We start from the raw sequence: 22,941 nt of genomic DNA, 5'->3' as shown, positions 1-22,941 counted from the left end.
TTGGTGTACGCATCGGGCCCGTAAGTTTTGTCTTCTCGTGAAGGGGCTTCTGTGCCGACTCCATCATGTCGTAGAAGGCCTTCGCGGTTTCCTCCGGATCTTCCTCCACATCCATTCCTTCGCCAAACCATGCTTCGTGGAAGTCTGCCATCATGTCTGCCATCCCGACATCGCCATCATACTCCTCGAGGATGGGTCGCACCACCTCGTCCCTAATAGGATGGTATTCACCATGGTGGCGCCAACGGGTATAGTTTGGAACGAACCCGTGCTTGAACAGATCTCTCAACACCTGAGCCTTTACTTTCTTCTTCTTGTTCCTGCACTCGCTGCAGGGACACGGCATCCGAATCAACCCTTTAGCAGCTGGGCCAAATGCATGCTCCAGGAACTCAGTCGTCCCCCTGATCCATTCGTGGCTCTTACTTGCGAAGCCCGAGTACATCCACTCACGGTCACCCATGCTCTGTCATGCGGCAATGTTAACATGTGATAAAACCAGCAAGTGCATCTACAACGCGCTCCTACCATCTAATAGGTGAAGGATAGGTCCTAATCCCACCCGAGCATGCGCAGACGAGGTTAGCTTCCATGCTCCGCTCCTGTCCGAGATGGAATTTCGGCAGCACCTCCCCGCTGTTCTCCCGCTACACGTCCCGGCGGGGAGAGTGTGTATCCAGAGAACAACGGGGAGGTCCTGCCGAAACTCCGACTCGGACGGGAGCGGAACATGGGAGCTAACCTCGTCTGCGCATCCTCGGGCTGTCCAAATAACGTGGACAATCCGAAACGGATACGGTTATACATATGCGAAGAACGCATACTTCCAACCGTATCCGTTTCGGACGGGAGACGCCTAACTGGGTAACGCGACCTATGACTACATGTGGCGGAAAGAGGGGTCATACCGCAGGTGCCGGTGAAGAAAGGCTAGCGGGGCAGTGCCGAGTCGTGCTCCTCCGGCTAGCCTCCAATGGGAGCCCTCCTGAAAAAGAAAAACAATTAGTGAGAACGAAAAATTTCGGCAGCACCTCCCCTGTACGGGAAGGTTACCAAACCTGCAAGAAAAGACGGCACGATGGCCGACAAACACATATACATGTCACGCACGATGGCCGACAACCACAAATGTATTTCCAATCCATGCAGAAGAATATAAGCAGGTATTAACAAAGTAAACTACTACTACTAGTAGTACTACTACCTCGTCGTCACGGACGGCGTCACCGGCGCGTGGAGCAGAGGCGCGCGCGAGGACGGCGAGGCGGGGATGGCGCGGCAAGGCGAGGACGGCGCGGCGAGGCGAGGACGGCGAGGCCGAGACGGCGCGGCGAGGAACGGCGACGCAGGGCCGACGGACGGCGAACGGCAGCTGCATGATGGCGGACGGCGGACCGCGGACCGGGAGCGGGGCAACGCCGATCGGGCGGGGCAGCGAACGGCGACCGGGGCGGGTCGTGGGTCGAGGCCGCGGCCGCTGTGTGCGGGGCCTGACGCCGGAGCTTGCACGCGGCGGCGCACTCTGAGCCGGGCCGGATCGGGGCGGGCAAGCGCCGGTGAGGGGCCTGGGCGGGGCGGCCGGCGCCGGGGAGGGGCCCAGCGTGGGGGGGCCACAGCGCGGGGGGGGGGAGACGCGCCGCCGTGGAGGGACCATCGCGGGGGGGGCGCCGCCGGGAAGGAAGCCGCCGCGCGGGGGAGGGCGCCGCGCCGCCGGGGAGGGGACCAGCGCGGTAGGGGGGGGGCGGACCAGCGCGGGGGATGGGGGGAGGGGGGGGGTGGGGGCGCCGCCGGGGAGGGCCGCGCCGCGCCGCCGGGGAAAGGGCGCCGCGGCCGGGGGAGGAGGAGGAGGGGATCCGCCGGCGCGGGAGAGAGGGAGGGGAGGGGCGCGGGGGAGGGGGAGGGCGCGGGGGGGGATGCGCCGGCGGCCGGCCGGGCGACGGCGTCGACGGCGGGGGCGGCCTGGGTGGCGGCGGCGGGCGGGATTTTAGGGAGGGGAGGGCGGGCCGAGCGGATAAGGCGACGTTTTTCTTTTTTTTTTTATTTTTTTCCCTTTGCCGACTGCCAGCATGTGACGCAGTCGGCAAAGGTCTATTATTTTTTTTTTCAAAAAATTATTTTTTTTAATTTTTTTTAAAAATACTTTGCCGACTGCTCTGCTCCCTGGCAGTCGGCAAAGGTTATTTTTGATTTTTTTCTTAGAAATTCTTTGCCGACTGCCATCCTCCCTGGCAGTCAGCAAAGGCTCTTTGCCAACTGCCACTGATGGCAGTCGGCAAAGAATTAATTTTTTTTTCGATTTTCGATCCCAGTTTTTTTGTGTTGCCTTGCTACAGTAAGTACATGATATATTCCAAGTTTGGGGTCATTTTGATTTATTTTGCTATATTCCATTGATTTTTTCTGTTTCTTTGATTTTTTCCGGCAGCTCCAGATTTGAACTGCAGGTACATGAAATAATGGAATCCGGCGATTCAGAAAATGATATTCATGATGTTTGGAGCATGTTGAGGCCGTGTGCGGGGCCTCGCGTGAAATTTCGACCGTGTTGGTGTCGGAACACGCCGAGCCACGCGCGTGAAAAGTGTTTTTAAATTTTATAAAATCGAAACGAAGTCCGAAAATGACGAAACTTGACGACGTGTCTTGTCATCGCACGAGGAGGCTGTGGTAAAAATTTGAGAAAGTTTCGAGCAAGTGGCGACGTCGGGTGGCTAAAACCTGGACATCTCCACACAGATGTCCAGGTTTTAGCCACCCGACGTCGCCACTTGCTCGAAACTTTCTCAAATTTTTACCACAGCCTCCTCGTGCGATGACAAGACACGTCGTCAAGTTTCGTCATTTTCGGACTCCGTTTCGATTTTATAAAATTTAAAAACACTTTTCACGCGCGTGGCTCGGCGTGTTCCGACACCAACACGGTCGAAATTTCACGCGAGGCCCCGCACACGGCCTCAACATGCTCCAAACATCATGAATATCATTTTCTGAATCGCCGGATTCCATTATTTCATGTACCTGCAGTTCAAATCTGGAGCTGCCGGAAAAAATCAAAGAAACAGAAAAAATCTACGGAATATAGCAAAATAAATCAAAATGATCCCAAACTTGAAATATATCATGTACTTACTGTATCAAGGCAACACAAAAAACTGGGATCGAAAATAAAAAAAAATAAAAATTCTTTGCCGACTGCCAGGGAGGATGGCAGTTGGCAAAGCCTGCGCCTTTGCCAACTGCTGACGGAGTGGCAGTCGGCAAAGGTGACGGCGTGGATGGCGTCAACCATGGCCTGCCTTTGCCGACTGCAATTCTTTGCCAACTGCCTGGCAGTCGGCAAATCCAGGCAGTCGGCAAATCCTGCTTTGCCGACTGCAGGAAATTCCAGTTGGCAAAGGGACCTCTTTGCCGAGTGTCGAAAAAAAACAGTTGGCAAAGAAAATTGCAGTCGGCAAAGAGCCAGTTTCCTGTAGTGTGTGGTCTGAAAACTCTCTTTCTAATCTTAATTGAAAGACTGCACCACTATTGAATTGGTGAATTTAGAATAGGTTTTATGTCCCAATAAAATTTACTCATATACAAACGAAAACTCTAGATGTTATACACACTAAAGAATTGTTTGAAGCAATTATCTAAAGAATTTTGATGAACATGCATTTTGAGGTATCATGGAAGTTGCTCATATTAGACTAATGCAATATCCCAAAAGCCAAAATGCCAAAACTACTCCGTCTAAAACTTGTTTCACAAATCTATAATTTTATTGGCATAGGTATAGCTGTATCGCAAACTACACTTCTAGAACCAATTTCACAAAAAATATAATTATTTCCTTATCAGTTCACTACCAGAGCACAGGTTTTTCCTGACGGCCAAAACTACACCATTCCCGCTTTCGAAATATTCTTACTGTGGAGTAAGTACAAAAACCAACAAACAAAGTTGTGTGCAGAATATAATACCATGTCAAACAAACTGTGCCCAAAACCGGAACCAAGAGAGAGCTGAGCCAATAAAAGCAACAATTAGCATTGTCGTAAACCCATTTAAGCAATCAGTACATATGTTTTTAACTTAACCTGATCACAGCCTCACAGGTGTTGTAGCATTTGATCATTATGTCTAATCGATATTAGGTTTAGTTCTCCATCAGTAGAGTAGCAAGGAGAATCACACACAACAATACACATCACAATAAGCTAGGTTATGGAACCCAAGAACAGCAAGAGGCAACAGCCAGCTTCCATGGGTCACAGTTCGCTTGAAAAGCTTCTCATGAATGCAGTTTAGAACTGATGAGGGTTATTGTTGGCAGCGTCAGAGCCAGGCGGCGCCAGTTGGTAGCCGAGGTTCAGCTCGGTGGCGAGCATCTGGGGTTGCTGTGCCGCCGCCGCCTCCAGCATCTGAAAGCTGCCAGGGAAGAAGCACTTCATGTCCAGCGTCGCGAAGGGACCGCCAGGGAAGAAGCATTTGGTATCCATCTCCAAGAATGGGTTCAGCTCCACGTTGGTGGCAGCTGCTGCTGCGACAGACCGGGCCACGGTCACCTGCTGCAGCTGTTGCTCTCCCTCCTCAATCTGACAAGACGATTGACAAAATGTTCAGCTACCATACACGCATGTGTAATTCTGAAGATTATTTATAGTCTTTTTCTTTACTTTCAAGGCTAGGTGGTTATATATGCAAGAAAAATAAAAGCTTTGGTTATAGTTTGTGACAGAGCATACCTTGGTTCTGAGGTTCATGTGGTCATTCTGAAGCTCAGTCTCCTGCAGACAAGATATGATGCAAACGAATGAATCCAAACAGGATTGGCTAAAATGAATGACATCTGAGGTTTATGTAGGTGACATTTATATGTTACCCTTTTGGCCATGTAATTGATCTCGGCAGCCAGCAGCTCGTTCTAAAACAAGAATTAATTCAGCAATCAGAGTCTGACAACAACTTAGCCACCACGAACTCACAATTTAATTTGACTAAAAAAAACTCACAATTACATCAGAACTTGAAGAATTATTGAAACAAAACCATCTTGGGAAGGAATTAATGGTCAGATTATGTACTATATGAAGAATTAAATATCACTTAGCTTGCGATTAGTTTGCTTGAAGATGGTTTGGCTAATGTTATACATTTCTTACCTTCCTGGACCTGATCTTAGAGATGCCTTTCTCAAGGCGGCTCTCCAGCTGCTTCAGCTCCTTGAGTGACAGGTTTCCCACAGAATCACCAACCAAGTGCCTTCACAAGGGAGAAAAATAATCAAAATACAAGTAGTACATACTTCCAGTCACTTATTACAATAATCCTCTTATCAGTAGCATAGAAAGTAAATACTGTGCAGACTACACAACTAAGGCTCGTGTACCTGTTAGTGTTTTGCAGCATCTGGATTTGGTGGCGCAGTTTTGCAGATTCTTGCTGGTAGAATTGCTTCAGCAGATAAAACAAAGAGTTGGAGGAAAGGATCGGATGGATCTCATAATTTTGTACATTGTCCAAGTCCAAATTAAGTAAATAGAATATTCAGTTCGATTCAGTAACCAGAGGGAGTCTAAAAACTACTTCAAGGTGTCTGACTATTTCACTTTTAGAAATTTCTTTTTCATTCTATCACATTTCACTGTTGTTCTGACAAAACCCGGTAGTCTCAGCATGATCATCAAAAAATATAGATTTAGTAAATAGATTACGACATGCTGCACATATGTTTAATCTACTCAATGCACTATATAGCATGCACTACATACAGACTAGTACTATCGTCAAAGTTTACTTTCAGAAGAATCTTATGCAAACTCTCAATCTATACCTATATGGTTGGCTTCAGTGCGTGTATGGAGAAAAATTGTAAATTATAAAATGACCACCATATTTTACTGTAAGAACACAGTAAGGTATATATGGCTGGCATGAGTTGGTATTATTACCTGGGCATTGTGCTCTAAGAGCGGGGGCCCAGAGGAAGAGCCAACGGTGTGTGCCTTCTTGTACCTCTCAATCGTAGCCTTCACACTGCAGCAAGCCAGATCAATCAATGGAATAAATTAAGCTAAAGGCATGGAGATGCATGGTGTCAGTATACTGAAGTGACAATGCAGTCCATCTGTGTTCTTGCACACTGATAAATAACAAGGCATATACTCACTCCGTCCCTAAATGTTCGTCGTTTTCGTTTCCCGAGAAACAACTTTGACTAAATATATATTAAAAAATATTAATATTTATGATACATAATTAGTATCATTGGATAGATATTTGAATCTAGTTTTTTAATAAATTTATTTAGAGATAGAAATGTTGCACGTATTTTTTATAAACCGAGTCAAAGTTATCGGCATATATATGTAAATCGTGGCGACTAATATTTTGGGACGGAGGGAGTATATATAGATGTTCACAAGACAAAGACCACAGCAGTAACACGAAACAGGTGAAAGCCATTAACTGTGAAGTGAAATTTACATTGTATATGAAACGTGTACCCAGTCAATGCATGTGAGCAAGGGTCCCGTTGCAAAGCTGTGCAAAGAATAAAATGCAGCTGTGATATCATCATTGCTTCTGCTGTTGAAAAGCTTGCTTGGCTGCAGAATGAAGCACAGGAGAGGAATGGAGCATCGTGTGCATTTGTTGTTGATTGACACTTTGCATAAGAGAAGGGAGAGCAAGCACCGCGAATATGGGAGGAGGGTGAGTTTGTAAGACGGTGCAGGTTTGCAGACGAGGCGAGGCATACGTTCTGTAGCAGGATACGTGAGACCGAGGAGCATGTAAAGGCATTTGACAGGGCAGATGACGTGAGGACCAACTTTTTTCATCTAGCACTACGCAAATGCATTCTTATCAATTGGATTGAACCTAATAATGTGTGATAAATGAGAGATATATTAAACTAGAGAGCATGGATGCTTTAGCTCTGAAAATGCAAATAACATATTTTTAGATCATGAAAATTAAATATCTGGTTTTATACTCTAGGAAGAGGAATGAGGCCAACTTATTAATTAAAAAACACATTGAAACAAAGAGAGAGTTTACAAAACAAATCTGACTAAAAACACAAATCTGACTCACAATTCAGTTCTAAAACTAAAATCTAAATAACATGCATTTGAATAGTAAACAATGCATGAAGGGAACATTAGTTTGCACAGTTCCAATTGATGCGTGCATACGCGGTCAATCAAGTCCTTGTGTGTATGCACAAACAAGATATAACAGGACAAAATACAATTACCAATTTGATAAAAAGTGGTGGGTTAACAACAAGATAAACCATTATATCATATTTTGATCTATTGATGGGAACTCAAAAGAAGTGGCACAAGTATAACAATCAACTTTATATTAGCTAACGTACAGATGAAACATCCAGTAAGATTATATAAACATGTGCTAGTTTTCTTGGTGACTTTGCATTTTAATAAAATGGTTCTGTCAGTATATTACTATATGATGAACGATGTGCCCTTCCAGTTGATCACATAACTTTGAAGAAATAATTCCTAAATATAGATAATTTGATCACTGATCACATAAGACAAATTTGACACATGTATGAATGAACCAAAACAAAAGAACCTAAATTTGTATATCTTATATTCATGAACTACCAATAACTAAATCCTCCCACAAGTGCCACTGCACTACCAATGAATCAGATTAGATTTTTCTGCTGATTACTCATCTAAAGTCGCCACGAGGCAACAGCAAGTCGATAACTTGAGCATGCAATGATGCAATGACCCGCTAAAAAAGAATCAAGCATTGATTCACCAGGCTGCCGAGATGCAAGATTCGCAGTGCACCTCACGCACCTGTTGTTGGCGTACTCGTAGAGGCGGCCGCGGTTAGAGAAGACGATGAGCGCCACATCGGCGTCGCACAGGACGGAGAGCTCGTACGCCTTCTTGAGGAGCCCGTTGCGGCGCTTGCAGAAGGTGACCTGCCGGCTCGTGTTGTTCTCGATCCTCTTGATCTCAATCCTTCCCCTCCCCATGCTGGAGATCGCAGCTGAAAGGGCAGCCGCGGCAAGTTTTTTCTCATGAGAGCAAGAGAATTCAAGGGACCGACGAGCTAGCAGCTTGATAGATCTCCCCACAGTAGTACACTGGCAAACAATTTCACGTACGGGGTGCAAAGGGAAAAGGAGAACACGGATCGATTCAAGAATTAATCTGCCTGAGGCGACAGAAATGACAGAAGAGAATACACGCAAAGATGACAAATTATTTTCAATGATTTGACAGACGACGAACTCACGACTGGACAGATCGATGCCTGGCAGACTCGATCAGTTAAGTTTCTCTCGGCCCGGAAAAGAACACAGATGCTGGGCAAGCTAAGACGATCATGTAAACGAAACCAGCCACAAGAACACAAGATCTACGAGTTCGTTTGTTCGGTTTGGCGCGAAATATAGACGGGGAAAAGAAGCCAAAAAAAAAAAAAAACAAACAAACCAGCAATGAGATAGACAATAATAAGGAACTGCTTCTTTTTTCCCTGAAGAGAAAGCTCATCTTCTTCCAGCTTCTTCAACTGGAAGAACTCGTGGATCGCTCAGAAGAAGATAAAGGATCAGATGCGAAAAGAAGCAACAAAATCTAGCAAACAAACTTTAGACAGTTCTAGGTAGGCAAGAATATAATCAGGGCAAGTTGAATTATCATCACAAAAGCAAGAAGCAGCTGGGAGCTGGATATATATGTGTGCTGCAAATGCATATATAGCGTCTTGCCTTTTTCTTTTTCTCCCCCATGTATAAAAGATCAATGATCTAGTCATCGAGCTGCTACTAGGAGGGAGAAATCTCTCATCAGAAGCAAAAAGTTGAAACCTTCCAAAGCTTAGTAACGCAGGGAAAGACAGCATAGATGCATACATATAGAAAGCAGGAAAAACGGAAATCAAGTGTAAACAAAGAAGCATCATCCAAGTAGTCAGCAGAAGCCGGCATGGTTTTCCTTCCAAGAACTCGAAGCACAGAAAAGGGGAATTCTTTCCTCAAAGGGAGAAAGTACAAACGATGAGATCGATCTCGATCAGCTAGCAGAAACTAGATGCCGGATCACAAGATGTATCACAGAACTGATGCAGAAAGAAATACGGCTGAAATTTTTTAGCATGTAAAGAGATAACCTAGATGGAAATTAAAGCGATACTACTCTACCTTGTTCCTCTCTGCTAGTTTCTTGGACTTGCAAGCAAGCTAGGAAAGGGAGCTCTACTCCTACTTTGGTTCCTCCGATCCCTCCCTTCTGCGTCCAGCGTGAGGGGGTAAAGTGGTTTAATAGCAGGCCGGCCAGGCCAGGCAATGCGCGCAACGGAAAGAAAGGGTGGGATCGGAGTGGGATGGGATCAGAAGCAAAGCTGCAGCAGGAGAGAAAAAGAGGAGAGAGGAGCGAGAGAGATGGCACAGCAGGGGCAAAAGGCCACTACCACTGATGACCAGCGCCTGCTATCTTGCTTAACCATATATAGCCATTTAGACATCTCTACATATATTCTTAAAGCGTTTTTGTTTATGGCCTCTCCTTTTTTTCTATCCGTGTGTTTTGTGTCTCCAAGAACTGGTACCGTGCAGTTCGATCAGTATATATAAACTGAATATAAGAAACCCGTTCTGTTCCGGCCGTTGTATATATTTAGTGCAGCAAAATCCAGCTTAATTTGCTGTACCATTTTCAACTTGCCAAAATTTGTGGTTTATTTGCGTTTTGGTCATGCCATGCATGGTGATTCCAGTGTTGGTACTGCTAGCCTTGATAAGGACTACTTGTAACAAATGTGCATGTGAAGCAAGCTTAGATGGATGGATGCTTGTTATTCCCGTTGTTATCACATGTAGTACACGCTGTTACATATATAAACATGCATGTTTTCAGCATATAGATAGAGGCAACAATTATAATTAGCTAACTAACAGTGGTACGGTATATGGTCAAATTTAATAATATATGATGATGGGACTAGCCGTGTTTAACAGGCATATTTAGAGTTTCCTTATTGGTGTTGCTGCATTATGCATGAAACATACGTACACAGAAAACTACACACCCTGTACTACTAGTACCCTTTTTTTTGTATCCTTTGGCATGTGTGTGTATGTATGCACAATTGCACATATGAGAAGCCATGATGATGAGTTTTATTCTGTTACATGTATCCGTGATATGTGTGCTATGCCATGTATGTGTGGTAGTCTTCCAAGTCCCAATTGCCTGCCATTTCACATGCATGCATGAAAAGCACTGGTACAGCAGCAGAGCCGCAGCCAGCGCCTCTCATCTTATGAGGATGAGCTGCAAAATAAAACATGGAGAGTTCTTGTGCAAGGTAGCAGTCACATGCATGCAAATCCTCTTGCTACTCATTACGATACTACTCTCTCAGATGCAGTTCTTGCATGCAACATCTAGCTTCTTGTTGGTTCTCTATCCTACCCCCTCCCTCCCTCTGATGCACATATTTGACTGCCCCTGCTTGCTGCTCTTGTGCTAATGCTGGTGGGGCAGGATGGAGCCATGGAGGAGAACATTTCCACCCATGCTCATTATGCTTCAAGCATTCAGATTGGGCGCTGTGGTGGTTAAAAGCTACTTTGGTTGGAAATTATAGTTTTTACTTTGGTTGTGTCAAAAGTCAAACTCCTCCAACTTTGACTAAGTTTGTATAAAAAATGTACATCATCATCTACAATATCAAACTAGTTTCAGTAACTAAACCGCCGTGAAATATGTTTTGATATTGCATTTGTTTGAATTTATACATATTAACACGTCTTTTTTTTTTCTAAAAACTTGGTCAAAGTTATATAAGTTTGACTTAGGACAAAGTTTAAGTCTACTATAATTTGGAATGGAGAGCAGTAGCTTGGAGTTTAACTTGACCTCTAGAACACTCTTTTGATGCATGCATCCCGCTTAGAACAAAATAAATCAGTTTCTAGAATCATCATAAGTCAAACTATCTCGAGTTTGAGCAGCTTGCTCGATCTTTTCTATAAATTTGGCCAAACTTAAAATAATTTGACTTTGGACAACTCTAGAAATTGCTTTGTTTTGGGGAGAAAGGAGTAAATTAAAAGGTAGTTGTGTTAATTTCTTGTTTCAAACATCACCCATATGTCCTAATTATAATTCCACTTGCCTGGAGCATTTTTTATGCATGATTTATTTTGATTTGATTGGACAAAAGTGATGATGTTTATAGTAGGGAGGGGAAGTGTTTATATTGAAGAAAGGAATAAACTAGTTCTGTGGACCGTATTTGCATTGCTTGGTAGGGTACGGTACTGCATTATTCTAGTGTTGTGTTTCTATAGCTACAAATTAGTTTGAAGATTAAAACACGTACTTGCGCGTTAAGCAATGTATAGCAGCACACGCTTAGGCATATACCGCACATATTTCCATTAGCATTAGGGACAGAGGAAGGTCACATAGTACTACTACTGTCACTTGTTGATGGATCAGGGTGGAGGACAGAGAGAGAGGACTGGAAGATATCAAAGATTTTTAGTTTTTGTGATGATAAGCTAAAAGGTGGAGAGAGAGAGAGAGAGAGAGAGAGAGAGAGAGAGAGAGAGAGAGAGAGAGAGAGAGAGAGAGGTACAACAGTATGGGCCAGCAGGCAGGCACTGGGCCAATGGAGAGCGATGAATGGGCGGTCGATGTCGAGTTGCCGAGTCTGGGAGGGCAGCACCTGATCCCGCGCCACAGGCCTTCCCGAACCAGACACCCACTTCGGTGCTACGCATCCACTCGCTTTCTTCGCCGTTGTGTGCAGCCAGCTGCTAGCTGCAATCAACCACCACTACGCCTCTGCATCTGCCTCTCCTCGGCCTAGCTGCCTGCCTACCTGCCTGCGCTGGTGCTGGATGACATGGCCTGCGTGCCCGGCTGCCCATCACCAGTACTACCTCGTCTGCCATGCACTTTGATGGCCGGATCATGGACGACCGGATGGGGCTGGCTCATCGATCTCATGCACTGCAGCTCCTTCCTAGCTAGCTGCTGGCTGCTGGCTGCTGCAACGTCGTACGCATCAGCTAGCTCTAGCATCACTCACGCACCTAGCAGCTAGACCACACGATACCACTGTTGATGATAATATATATTTGATAGTGATGAGCCGCTGCTTAATTCTACATCTTCCTTCCATCAGAGACCATGTGGAAGCAGCTGCTGCTTGCCGTGTTTATGTTAGGATGCAGAGCAATACAAATTAATACATATATATACAAATCAGAGATGCACATTATTGAGGCCAGGTTGGCGACAGCGGTATTTTTAGGGAATACATATGTTTTCTGTAACAAAACGAATATGTATTGCATATACTAAAATGTTTAGTTCTACTGGTGCTTTTAGTTCTTGCTGTTTTGGAGAAAATTGTTCTTAAAATACTCTAGGTAGAATCTTAGCTCCCCCATTCATTGGGGCCGTATTATCTAGCAAGTCCCATGTGCCGTGTTATCAGTGGGAGGCTCGGAGACCTCACGATACACTACGTGAAAAACAGTTTGTAGCAACGGGATAAATTTTTTTGTAGGGGTGGCTGGTGATGGAGCCGCCCCTACAGTGGCGTGCTCGGGAGCCCAGACACCAGCCGTCCCTACAAATGGAACAGCAGGGGCGGCTGGTGATATGAGCCGCCCCTACAAATAGGTCTGATTTGTAGGGGCGGCTCATTCACCAGCCACCCCCGGCGTTGCTATTTGTAGAGGTGGCTGGTGATTGAGCCGCCCCTACAAATTCCCGCGTATAAATACCTCCGATTTGTATGGGCGGCTCAATCACCAGCCGCCCCTACAAATAACCCACATATAAAGCAAACTGCATCACCTTCTTCCTCCTCGGGTCACTTAATCCAACCCGTGAAAGAAAGGTGGGAAGGCCTTGGGCACCTCCCAAAAATTGCTCTACTATGGGGGGAGGTTTTGGTCTTAAATCCTTTAGTGGAGAGGCTGTAGAAGGTAAGAAAATGCTATTCCATATTTTTTTTGAAGTTTTAATGGTTGGTTAGTGTGTAATTAGAGTTTTATTTTTCTCTCTCTTCTATGGTGCTTGAGCTACTTATGAAGCAAATTAGACCTAAGTTTTGAATGTACTAGGGTAAATTAGGGAGAGGAACAAGATCATACCCTTATTTGGTCCATATTTTCTTGATTTTAGTGAACAATTAGTTAGTTTTATGGATGTTTCATGTGCATGCAGATCTAGATCTAGGGTTTGGTTTTTTTATTAATTTTGTTTTTATAAATTTATGTTTGATGAAATTGGACTAGGGTTTGTATGAAAGATATTGGGTAAAATATAATTGTTGCTAATTATTGTCTTTAAAATTATTTATTATAATCAACAAATATGTATTTTAATTATTTATGGATAAATAGGCCATTAATTAATTTTCCTCTACCTAATTAATTTTCCTCTACTATGGTATGTTTGTATGCTTCATGTAATTATATTTAATTTATATTCATATATATCTGAAGTATATACAATTATTCTCAAGTAATTATTAATTTGATTCATTTATATATATATATCTGAATAAGTTGTCCTTTAATGTTTGTTTTGTTGTTGTTGTAAAAGATAGAGTACAAGAACTCTTGGATGTATGGTTCGTTAAGGTTCAAGGCAGATTTCTGTGAAGAGGTGGATAAATTTATTGAAGCCACAAAGAAGCATGCAACGACATAATACAATTATTTGTCCCTGTAAAGATTGCAAGAACCGTATGGCATGGATAGATATGACTATCATCAGATCACATTTGATTATGCGAGGATTTGTTGAGGACTACACAGTGTGGATTCATCATGGTGAAACGGTTATTGTTAACGACGAGGATGAGGAGGAATACGACGATGAAACGATAGAATCCCTATCCCAATATTCAACAGAGCTTGATGCACGAATGGATTTCGAGTTTGGCAATGAATAAGGTGGTGATACTGGTGATTGGGATGGTAACGACGAAGGTGGTGCCAATAATGATGGTGGAGCACGTGTCGGGGATGAAGATGATTTGGAGGACATGATTCGATCCCTTGGACCAGAGATTTTACTAAATAACCCGAAAGGTCTAGAAAATTTGGAAAGGATGACAAAAGCATCAAATAAGATTGTGTATGGTGTTGAAAAGGACTCTCTGACATATTGGACATTGCTACGTTTTGTGCTTGAGCTACTCATCCTGAAGGCTAAGTATGGCTGATCAGACTATAGTTTCAATGATCTATTGCATCTTCTGTCATGGGTGCTACCACAACCAAACTTAGTTTCCACCAACACATACCAAGCAAAGAAGGTCATAAGTCCATTGACAATGGGGGTTGAAAAAATCCATGCATGCCACAACCACTGCATACTTTTTCGTGGTGAAACGTTCAAGTTACTGGATAAATATCCCCGGTGTGGGGCTAGCCGGTACAAGAACAATGACCTTTACGGTGGGGACGAAGCCTCCATGGGAAAAAAGAGGAATAGGAAGGGTACAAAAAAGGTGGTACAAGAATCTCAGCCCCTAGAGGCGTGTGAGACTATATATTTATGTATGTGTATAAGACTACATATTTTTGTATGTGTGTGAGACTACATTTATGTATGTCTGTGAGACTACCCTTTGCAACATCTAGATGAATCTATTTGAACATCAACTCTATTACTATTAAAACTTTATGAAATCACTTAACACTTTATGAAATGAAGAAATGACCAAAATAAAAGTAGGAGATCTTGACGAGTTATACAACTTTTATATTCATCACCTTTACAGCTGAAATCATTTAGTGTTTGAAAATCAGGTTTGAAGCTGTCATTTTCTGAAATTCAAAATTTGAATTGTTCAAAATTAGTAACAAAGATAGATGACTAGACTAAAATGAAAGAGCATGATTTTAAAAAATTTTAGGAAAAAAAACCCGTCACATTTGGAGTTAGTATGAGGGAGAAAAACTAGTTACAAGTTTTAGCCACAGATTAAAAAGAGAAATCACACTTGTTCATCATTGATCATCATGAACAGTTGTGATTTTTCTTTTTAATCTCTGAGTAAAATTTGTAACTAGTCTTTCTCCCTCATACTAACTCTAAATATGATGATTTTTTTCCTAAAATTTTCTAAAATCATGCCCTATCAAGTTAGTGTGTTGATTTGGTTATTTTTTTTTCATTTGACAAAGTTTGAGCACTTCAAATTTTCAAATTTAAAAAAATGATAAGTTCGAACGAGATTTTCAACCATTAAATAATTTCAGCTGAAAAAGTGATGAATACCAAAGTTGTATAACTCATCAAGATCTATAACTTTTATTTTGATCATTTCTTCATCTGATAAAGTGATAGTAAACATTGTTCACAAATCAACATGTTTCTCGTATAGTTCATAAAACTATGAGTCATATATGAATTCGTGAACAATGTTTACTAATGCTTTGTCACATGAAGAAGTGACCAAAATAAAAGTTGTAGATAGTGATGAGTTCAACAACTTTTATATTCACGACTTTTATTGTTGAAATCATTTAAGGTTTCAAAATCTTGTTTGAAGTGGCCATTTATTGAAATTCAAAATTTCAACTGTTCAAATTTGGTCAAATGAAAATATGATCAAAATAAAAGTTGTAGATCTTGATGAGTTCTACAACTTTGGTATTCATGAGTTTTTCATCTGAAATCATTTACTCTTTCAAAATATTGTTTCAAGTAGAAATTGTTTGAATTTGAAATTTTGAATCGTTCAAACAAAGTCACATGACAAGATGACCAAAATAAAAGTTGTACATGCACACATGCTTTCACCTGTGAGCAATGGAGATGAATCTCATTCGCACATGGTGCTTGTAAGTCCTTGTCCTCCCCATATAATATGAATGTAATCTTTGAATTTTGTTGTAACTAACCCACGCCATGATTTGTAGAATGCAAGTGTACATTGTCAAACAAATGCCAAGTGTGAAAGTCAGGTATCAAGACCCTCAAGTTATAGCCCAAACAAATTTTAATTATCCTAAACAGTGAAAACTAGATGCCAAAGAGCTAGCTGCTGCAAAGACTCTTCGGGAGAAAGAGCACATCCGTACGGCGAAACTAAGGGAAGAGTCCCTTAAGGTTGCGACATACATTGCCCTGACTTTCAAAATTCTCCAACAACACTCTACTATATGGCTACCATACAACTTCAAGTAAATTCAACTCTATACTTAAAGCTTTGTTCAATATATTTTATTCGATACAAAAGAGCTTATCTAGTTCTATGATTAAATTCATGCAGCAACCACTGGATTTGTATAGCCATCGATGTCGGGAGGAGCATGGCATGGGTCTTTGATTCAATAGATAGGGACCCATTGACATACAAAGACTTCATATCGATTCTCAAGACGTATACATATCGACAATCCTCATTAGCTTATATGTTTGTATACATACTTGTAACGTTCACTTTTGGATACTAACAAGTTGTATTTGCTAAAATAATTCGAACAGGGCATTTAGGTTCTATGTCACTAAACATCACGGAAGGCATGATCCAGTAAGGAAGGAAAAGCTGGCTATAAAAACACTATGTGCAGTAAGTGTAACTTACTTCTTCAGTACTCCATTACATAGTTATCAAAAGCATTACTTAATATTTTCATATGCAAAACACACAGTGCCCCAAGCAAAAGCCTGGGAGTGTACATTGTGGATACTATATATGTTCTATGATGAGTAACACCAGTGCCTACAGGAGACACCCCTTAAGGATAAGTTTGAACCTCTTCACCCGTAGTATAAAAACTTCGTACATGGTATGAAATACTAAACCGAAACTTGTTCTCTTGTAGTGGAAAGAAGAGAAAGGAATGAAAAGAGACCCATACAAGGATGACCAACTCTTAGAGCTCGTTGGTGACCTTTGCAACTTCATATTGGACCAGATTGTACACGTCAAAGGCGCCTACCATGACCAAGAGTCTGACTTAGGTAGAAATCCTCAGTACCAACACCTTCGTGAGACTGAAAGGCTAGCTCTAGGACGTTGATAACAATGTGTATAAAATTTGTATATTTAATGATGGATTGTATATATTCTTCTGAATTGGACTTATAATTGTAGTTTATATAATACTCTTGTTCAGAACGCTGGTCGCGGGGCGTTCGACAACGTGAACGCGGTTCGGAACGTTGGTCGTGGGGCATTCGGCAACGCGAACGCGGTTCGGAACGATGGTCGCGGGGCGTTCCGCAACGCGAACGTGGTTTGGAACGTTGGTCGTGGGGCATTCGGCAACGCGAACATTGGATGGAATACGCGGAAACAAACAGTGTTCTGGTCGAATTTGAATTGTAAATTTGAATTTTTTTGCGGGAAAACGTACTGTAGGGGCGGTTCTAGATTGAACCGCCCCTACAAACAGGTATTATAGAGGCGGCTAGTACTACAGCCGCCCCTACAAATTGATTTGTAGGGGCGGCTGGTAATACGAGTCGTCCCTACAAATCTATTTGTAGGGGCGGCCTAGGAACCGCCCCTACAAATGCATGATTTGTAGAGACGGTTCGGTAGGGGCGGCTGAGCCAACTACCCCTACAAAGGGTTATGAGCCACCCCTAAAAAACATTTCTATAGTAGTGATACAAACATATATAGTTGAATGATGAATATGCTTACACCACACCAAAATGGAAATATTTTTTTTAATAAAGACAGGAGTACTGACGCTTAATTAAGATGAAAGAATATATGTATAAGAAGGTTAGCTAGACAAGATGCCACACAGGGCACCCGAGGGGCTAACCAACCCATGCAACGCATGGCTAAATACAAACACGACATAGTGTCATGGGTTATCTTTGCTGAGCATGGAAGCAAAACTGCTAGCAGCTTTGACATCCCATGGCAGGCCACCCATGAGTCACCCACCAACGGGCCTATAGCAAACGGCCACAACTGTCATTGTTGCTAAGCTCAAACCCCCCTAGGAGCATCTTCAACTTCCAATCATGAACCCACGCCTCACCCCTAGCGGTTGTAGACCCCCACCAGAGCCCCAGCCTATGATGAGGGAGCGGGGAGGGGGGACAAGCCGCGTGTCATCATTGCCGAGCCACGTCCCTGACATAGCAGCTCTGACTTCACATTACAATATCCGCCCCTATGCATCAACCAGGAGCAGAGAAGCAAAGTGCAGCCGCCGATGGAGGCATCGAAGTCATGATGATAATCCAAATGCGACGCCTTTAGGAAGGGAATGACACCAATGGCACCATCATCGCACGTCTAAAGTGGATCGGGTTTTCACCCTTGCATGACAATGCTAGAGGGGAAACATGACACCCCTGATAGGGAAAGTGACTCCCATCAACGTCGCTGCCGCCAAGGCTTTCGCCCAAGGAGCCCTCTAGTAAGAATGTTGGGCCAAGAAGTCAGACCCCTTGCTACCAGCACCGCCATCGCTGCTGTCTTGCCGCCCCGAAGAAGCCCCTTCAGAGGGGCATCCATGCGCTAGCTGCACGTAGTAGTAGCATAGCGGCGTCGGCCACCACCCCCTCCGACCAGGCCACACAAAGAGCCAGGCTTGACTCCGCCACTTGCGTAACACCGCCACACATGGAGGCCGTCAATAACCACCGTCATTGGCTCTGGCATCTGCTATTGTCGCTACCAACTTCTACTGCAAGCAGCTAGGAGACACATGTCGCCACTACCACGAGCGCTGGCTCCTGCCCTAGGGTGCCGGATCTAGATGCTAGGCCATGAACCTAGCACCCCATGCTGATGCCGACGCCTCTGTCATGACCACCACCACAAGTGAAAGCCCTAGATTGGTTTTGGTTAATTGATGAAACCTATTTGGACTAACCCTATACTCTAAGTGTGGATTTGAGATAGGTTGGTCCCACCCAAGTGAAGAAGCTCGGTGGAACTCATGGATGGAGATGGCCACATGAAATGAAGTCCATGGTGGTGGTGTGGACATGTGATGGTGATTAAGCTCCAGGATTTAGAAAAGAAGAAAGAGAAAAACGAAATGGGCTCAAGGCAAAGGTGATATCCATAGGGCCATTTTGTTTTCGGTGATCAAGACACTATAGAGAGTGTGATCACATTTAGGATAGATGGTCGTACTATTAAGAGAGGAGCTCTTATCGGACAACTCGATCATCTAGTGCCACTAGGTGTTGGAAAACTTGCATATGCATTTTAGGCCTAGTTCACAATCAGTGAGAAAGTGATTAACCTTTGAAAAATGAATATGAAAATGCTAACACACTTGCACAAGATGGTGAAACACTTGGAGTGTTAGCACATTTGTAAAGGTGGTGAAAAAGGTGAAGAAAAGGAGGCATAACTAGGCTCGGGGTGCTGCCGTGAGGGCACCACCATGCCCTGTTCGGTGTACCACCAACCTTGTGGTGGTGATCGGCTGGAGGAGGCCAAGAGGGAGGTGCTGGGTTGGCACCGCCACCCTGTCTGGTGGCACCGCCACCCCTAGGGCGGTGCCCACCAAGACTCAGCAGTGAATAGCAGCGTGGGCGCGGTCAGCGACGCGTCCGGTGTACACCACCTCGGCGAGGGCGGTGCACCACCTGCTCACCGCCACTGGTGGGGTGGTGCCACACTGCTTTTATGTAGAGACTAGGGAAATGGGGTTGGTCACCGCCGCAGGTGTCACCACCCCTAGGGTGGTGCACCGCCGTTTTTATCCAAAGACTGGTATTTTCGGGGGACTGGCCGGGTGGTCACTGCCACCCTGTCCGGTGCCCCAACGGCTAGCGTTGGAGGGGCACCGCCACCCCATGTTCGGTGCCACACCGGCATGTTTGGTGCCCTCATAGAAAGTGGCTCCAAGGGGTAACGACTCTATTTGCTTGTGGGCTTATAAATAGAGGTGGTGGCCAGCCTTGGCCACTCTCTTGACACTTCCCACACCTGCATACACCCTTTGGGAGCTGAGCACACCACTCCACTCACTTGCACACTTGATTTCATCATCTTGAGTGATATTGGAGAGCCTCTAGTGCACTGCTTAGTGTTCTAGCATCTTGTGGCACTAGTTGGGCAATTTGGGCCGGTGGAGAACTTGCTACTTTTGGTGTTTGCCGACACCTAGATGGCCCAGTGATTGGTGGATTGTCGAGAGGAGGAAGGTGATTGCCTTCGGCTCCGATCATTGTGATTGTGAGGGGTTCTTGTGCCTTCCCCGATGGAACACCAAAGGCAACTCTAGTGGATTGCGCGTGGCTTGTGGATCCTCATCTTGTGTTGGTTGTGCGGCACCCGGTTGTGGGTTAGGCATGTGATGCCTATTAGCGTGTGAACCTCCAAGTGAGAGAATCGCCACAACGGGGACTAGCTTGCCGGCAAGCAAGTGAACATCGGAGGAAAAATTTATTGTGTCATCATTGTCTCCTTGGTATTCTTTGGTATTCACTGATTGATCACTTGCCACCGTGGTATATCACTACTACCACTCTCTTGCATTACTTTGTGTATTTACCTTGTGTAGTGCTTGTGGTAGTTGTAGCTAGTGTAGCTCTTTAGTTGTAGTTCTCTAGCTAGTTTGATCACCTAGTTGTAAATTAGTGACAACTCTTGTGTGATTGTTGGTATTTCTTATGGTCATGTAGAATATTCCGCAAGCGTACAGAATACTATTGTAGCATTTCACCCAGGAGTATTCTAGGGTATCGTATTTATCCACAGGGAAGCAATGGTTTAGTTAACCATCATATATCTACTAACTAGTATACCAAGTAGACTAAAGTGGGGGTAAGTGATATACGATAAGAGTTATGGATAATGACACACACAAGAGAATTCCATAGTAAGATAGCGGAGCAGACAAGCTAAGTTGAGAGGACAACGGGTGAGTACAAGGTTCCTACACACTTCTCTATCATTATGCTTCCATTCTAGAACAGACTAGGGGAGTAACTAAGCAATGGGTAAAATATAGCGACCACACACAATAACACTTTAGGACATTAGAACACTAGCCACAGACAGGGATGAGAAAGGGGCTAGGAAGCTCTGACTATGGTCCTAAAAACATCAACCCAAACATGGTGGACTACATCAGCCATTAGGGCTATCACCACCTGGGGCTACCACAACTATCCGTGGGGTTGGGTGCAAACTCAGGTAACCTATAGTCTAAACACCATGTCTATTGTATAGATTACTACTCTGGTCACATACTATAACTAGAGCACTCAATGCGAGCAGAGATCCCATGCTAAGGTGTGATACAACTATACTAACCATACTTTGCTAAACAACTAAGGCATGAACTAGATAACATGAAAGGCATACAAGTAAATAGAGAAGATAAATAAATATATTAAAGCATGAATCTTACAAAGGAAAGATACAAAGGCATACCAGACCTTAGAAGACTCCTCCAAAACTCGAGCATAGCTCAACTCTCCCTAACTCCCACTTACTATTCTAATTCTACATCTTGAAAGTAGAGAGAGCTTCTCTTATGGTGTGTGTTACAATTGAGGGGTGAGGGTCCTATTTATAGTGGAGAGGTGGAGTAGGGGCTACTCTAGTGCCACATCAGTGATCCACATCATGTTCCTTGGTCACCATTGGATGAAACCGACCTTGATCAAGGGTTAGGATGCTCCACGTGCCCACAACCGACTTAGTAAGGTCGGTAAGTAACCCCCAGCGGTGGATCTGCTAGGGGAGCTAGGGGGGCTCAAGCCCCCCCTACCGTGGCTAAGCCTGTGGAGCCCCCCTCAGCCCCTCCTAATTTTTTTTGCCATTGGAGGATGGAAAGGAGGAGCTTGAGCGTTGAGTTGAGGTTGAAGACGATGCTGGAGCATTGAGCTGAGCTTGATGCCTTTATCCCCATGTGAACTTAAGCCCCCCTAGATTTTCATCCTAGATCTGCCACTGGTAACCCCCATAGCAAGATGGGCTCTTCTGGAAGGTTTTCCACGTTGGGCGACGCCTAGGGGCATCGGGCGATGGCCCTTGGGCCTCCAAATGTGCAAACCGACATTCCCTTGGGTCCTATGATGTGTAAAGAGTCCTTGAACCAAGTTTGACAAGGTTTGAGCTCAGTTTGGGGTCGCCCAACACCTGTCCACGTCGCCCGATGCCCTCTGTCTCCTGTTTCAGCCCGGCCCGTTTCACGGTCTTTCAGAAAGCGTAACTTTCTTGTCCGGACTCAGAATTGGGTGAACCAAAACTCGATTTCGTGTATCTCGACGAGCTCTTCGACATGGTGTAGTCAAAATCAGCACATGATGAAGTGTTTTACATGTATACTGCTACCTTGTTCCTACACTCGCACAGCCATCACAACTTGTGGAAATGGTTCGAAATATGCCCTATGACTACGGTTTATGCCATTTATATCACCAATTTAGGTATAGTTGATGGTCTGAAATGAGGTGTTAATGACCATAAATAGTGATATACTAGAGATCATAGAGAAAAGAATTGGGTAGGTGGCTTGCAACACAAATGTAGTGCGAGCGCAAAATTCGCTTCGCCATCTTATTTACTAATCACTTGTCTTAGTGTTGTTGTAGATTTTTTTAATAGGCTATTCACCCCCCTCTAGCCATTAGGACCTTTCAAATGGTATCAGAGCTATGGTCATCTTAATTTGAGGCTTAACAACCTTCGGTGTCAAAATGGCTCAAATCAACAACACTACGAAGCCACCCCAATTTGATGGCTCAAATTATCCATATTGGAAGGCAAAGATGACCACCTGCATCAAGTCAATCAATAGAAAGGTGTGGAAGGTGATGGAGTCCAAGATTGTCATAGAGGATCTAGAGAATCCCACCCCCGCCGAAGAAGTGCAACTCTAAAACAATGACATTGCTCTTAGTGTCATTCATAATGTCGTGGATAAGAGGACATTTGAGCAAATCAAGAACATTGAGGTGGCTCGTGAGACATGGAAGAAGT

At 44.1% G+C, this 22,941-nt stretch overlaps 2 protein-coding genes across 2 annotated transcripts; both read right to left on the bottom strand.

Moving 5' to 3' along the window:
• Window positions 1–963: 963 nt before the first annotated feature.
• LOC136503304 (classical arabinogalactan protein 9-like) lies at window positions 964–1,654 on the bottom strand. The gene is made up of 3 exons (XM_066498430.1): window positions 1,205–1,654; window positions 1,054–1,058; window positions 964–985 (listed from the first exon to the last, which is right to left on the bottom strand). Exons 1-3 carry the CDS (start codon window positions 1,652–1,654, stop codon window positions 964–966), a joined length of 477 nt encoding a protein of 158 aa, XP_066354527.1.
• Window positions 1,655–4,019: 2,365 nt separating this feature from the next.
• Window positions 4,020–9,313, bottom strand: LOC136504325 (MADS-box transcription factor 13-like). The gene is made up of 8 exons (XM_066499211.1): window positions 9,179–9,313; window positions 7,824–8,019; window positions 5,934–6,018; window positions 5,372–5,436; window positions 5,145–5,244; window positions 4,865–4,906; window positions 4,728–4,769; window positions 4,020–4,577 (listed from the first exon to the last, which is right to left on the bottom strand). Exons 2-8 carry the CDS (start codon window positions 8,003–8,005, stop codon window positions 4,287–4,289), a joined length of 807 nt encoding a protein of 268 aa, XP_066355308.1. The 5' UTR covers window positions 8,006–8,019; window positions 9,179–9,313; the 3' UTR covers window positions 4,020–4,286.
• Window positions 9,314–22,941: the final 13,628 nt, after the last annotated feature.

The sequence above is a fragment of the Miscanthus floridulus genome, chromosome 14, assembly GCF_019320115.1.
Source record: "Miscanthus floridulus cultivar M001 chromosome 14, ASM1932011v1, whole genome shotgun sequence".
NCBI classification, from domain to species: domain Eukaryota; kingdom Viridiplantae; phylum Streptophyta; class Magnoliopsida; order Poales; family Poaceae; genus Miscanthus; species Miscanthus floridulus.
This window is presented reverse-complemented; position numbering and strand designations above follow the sequence as displayed.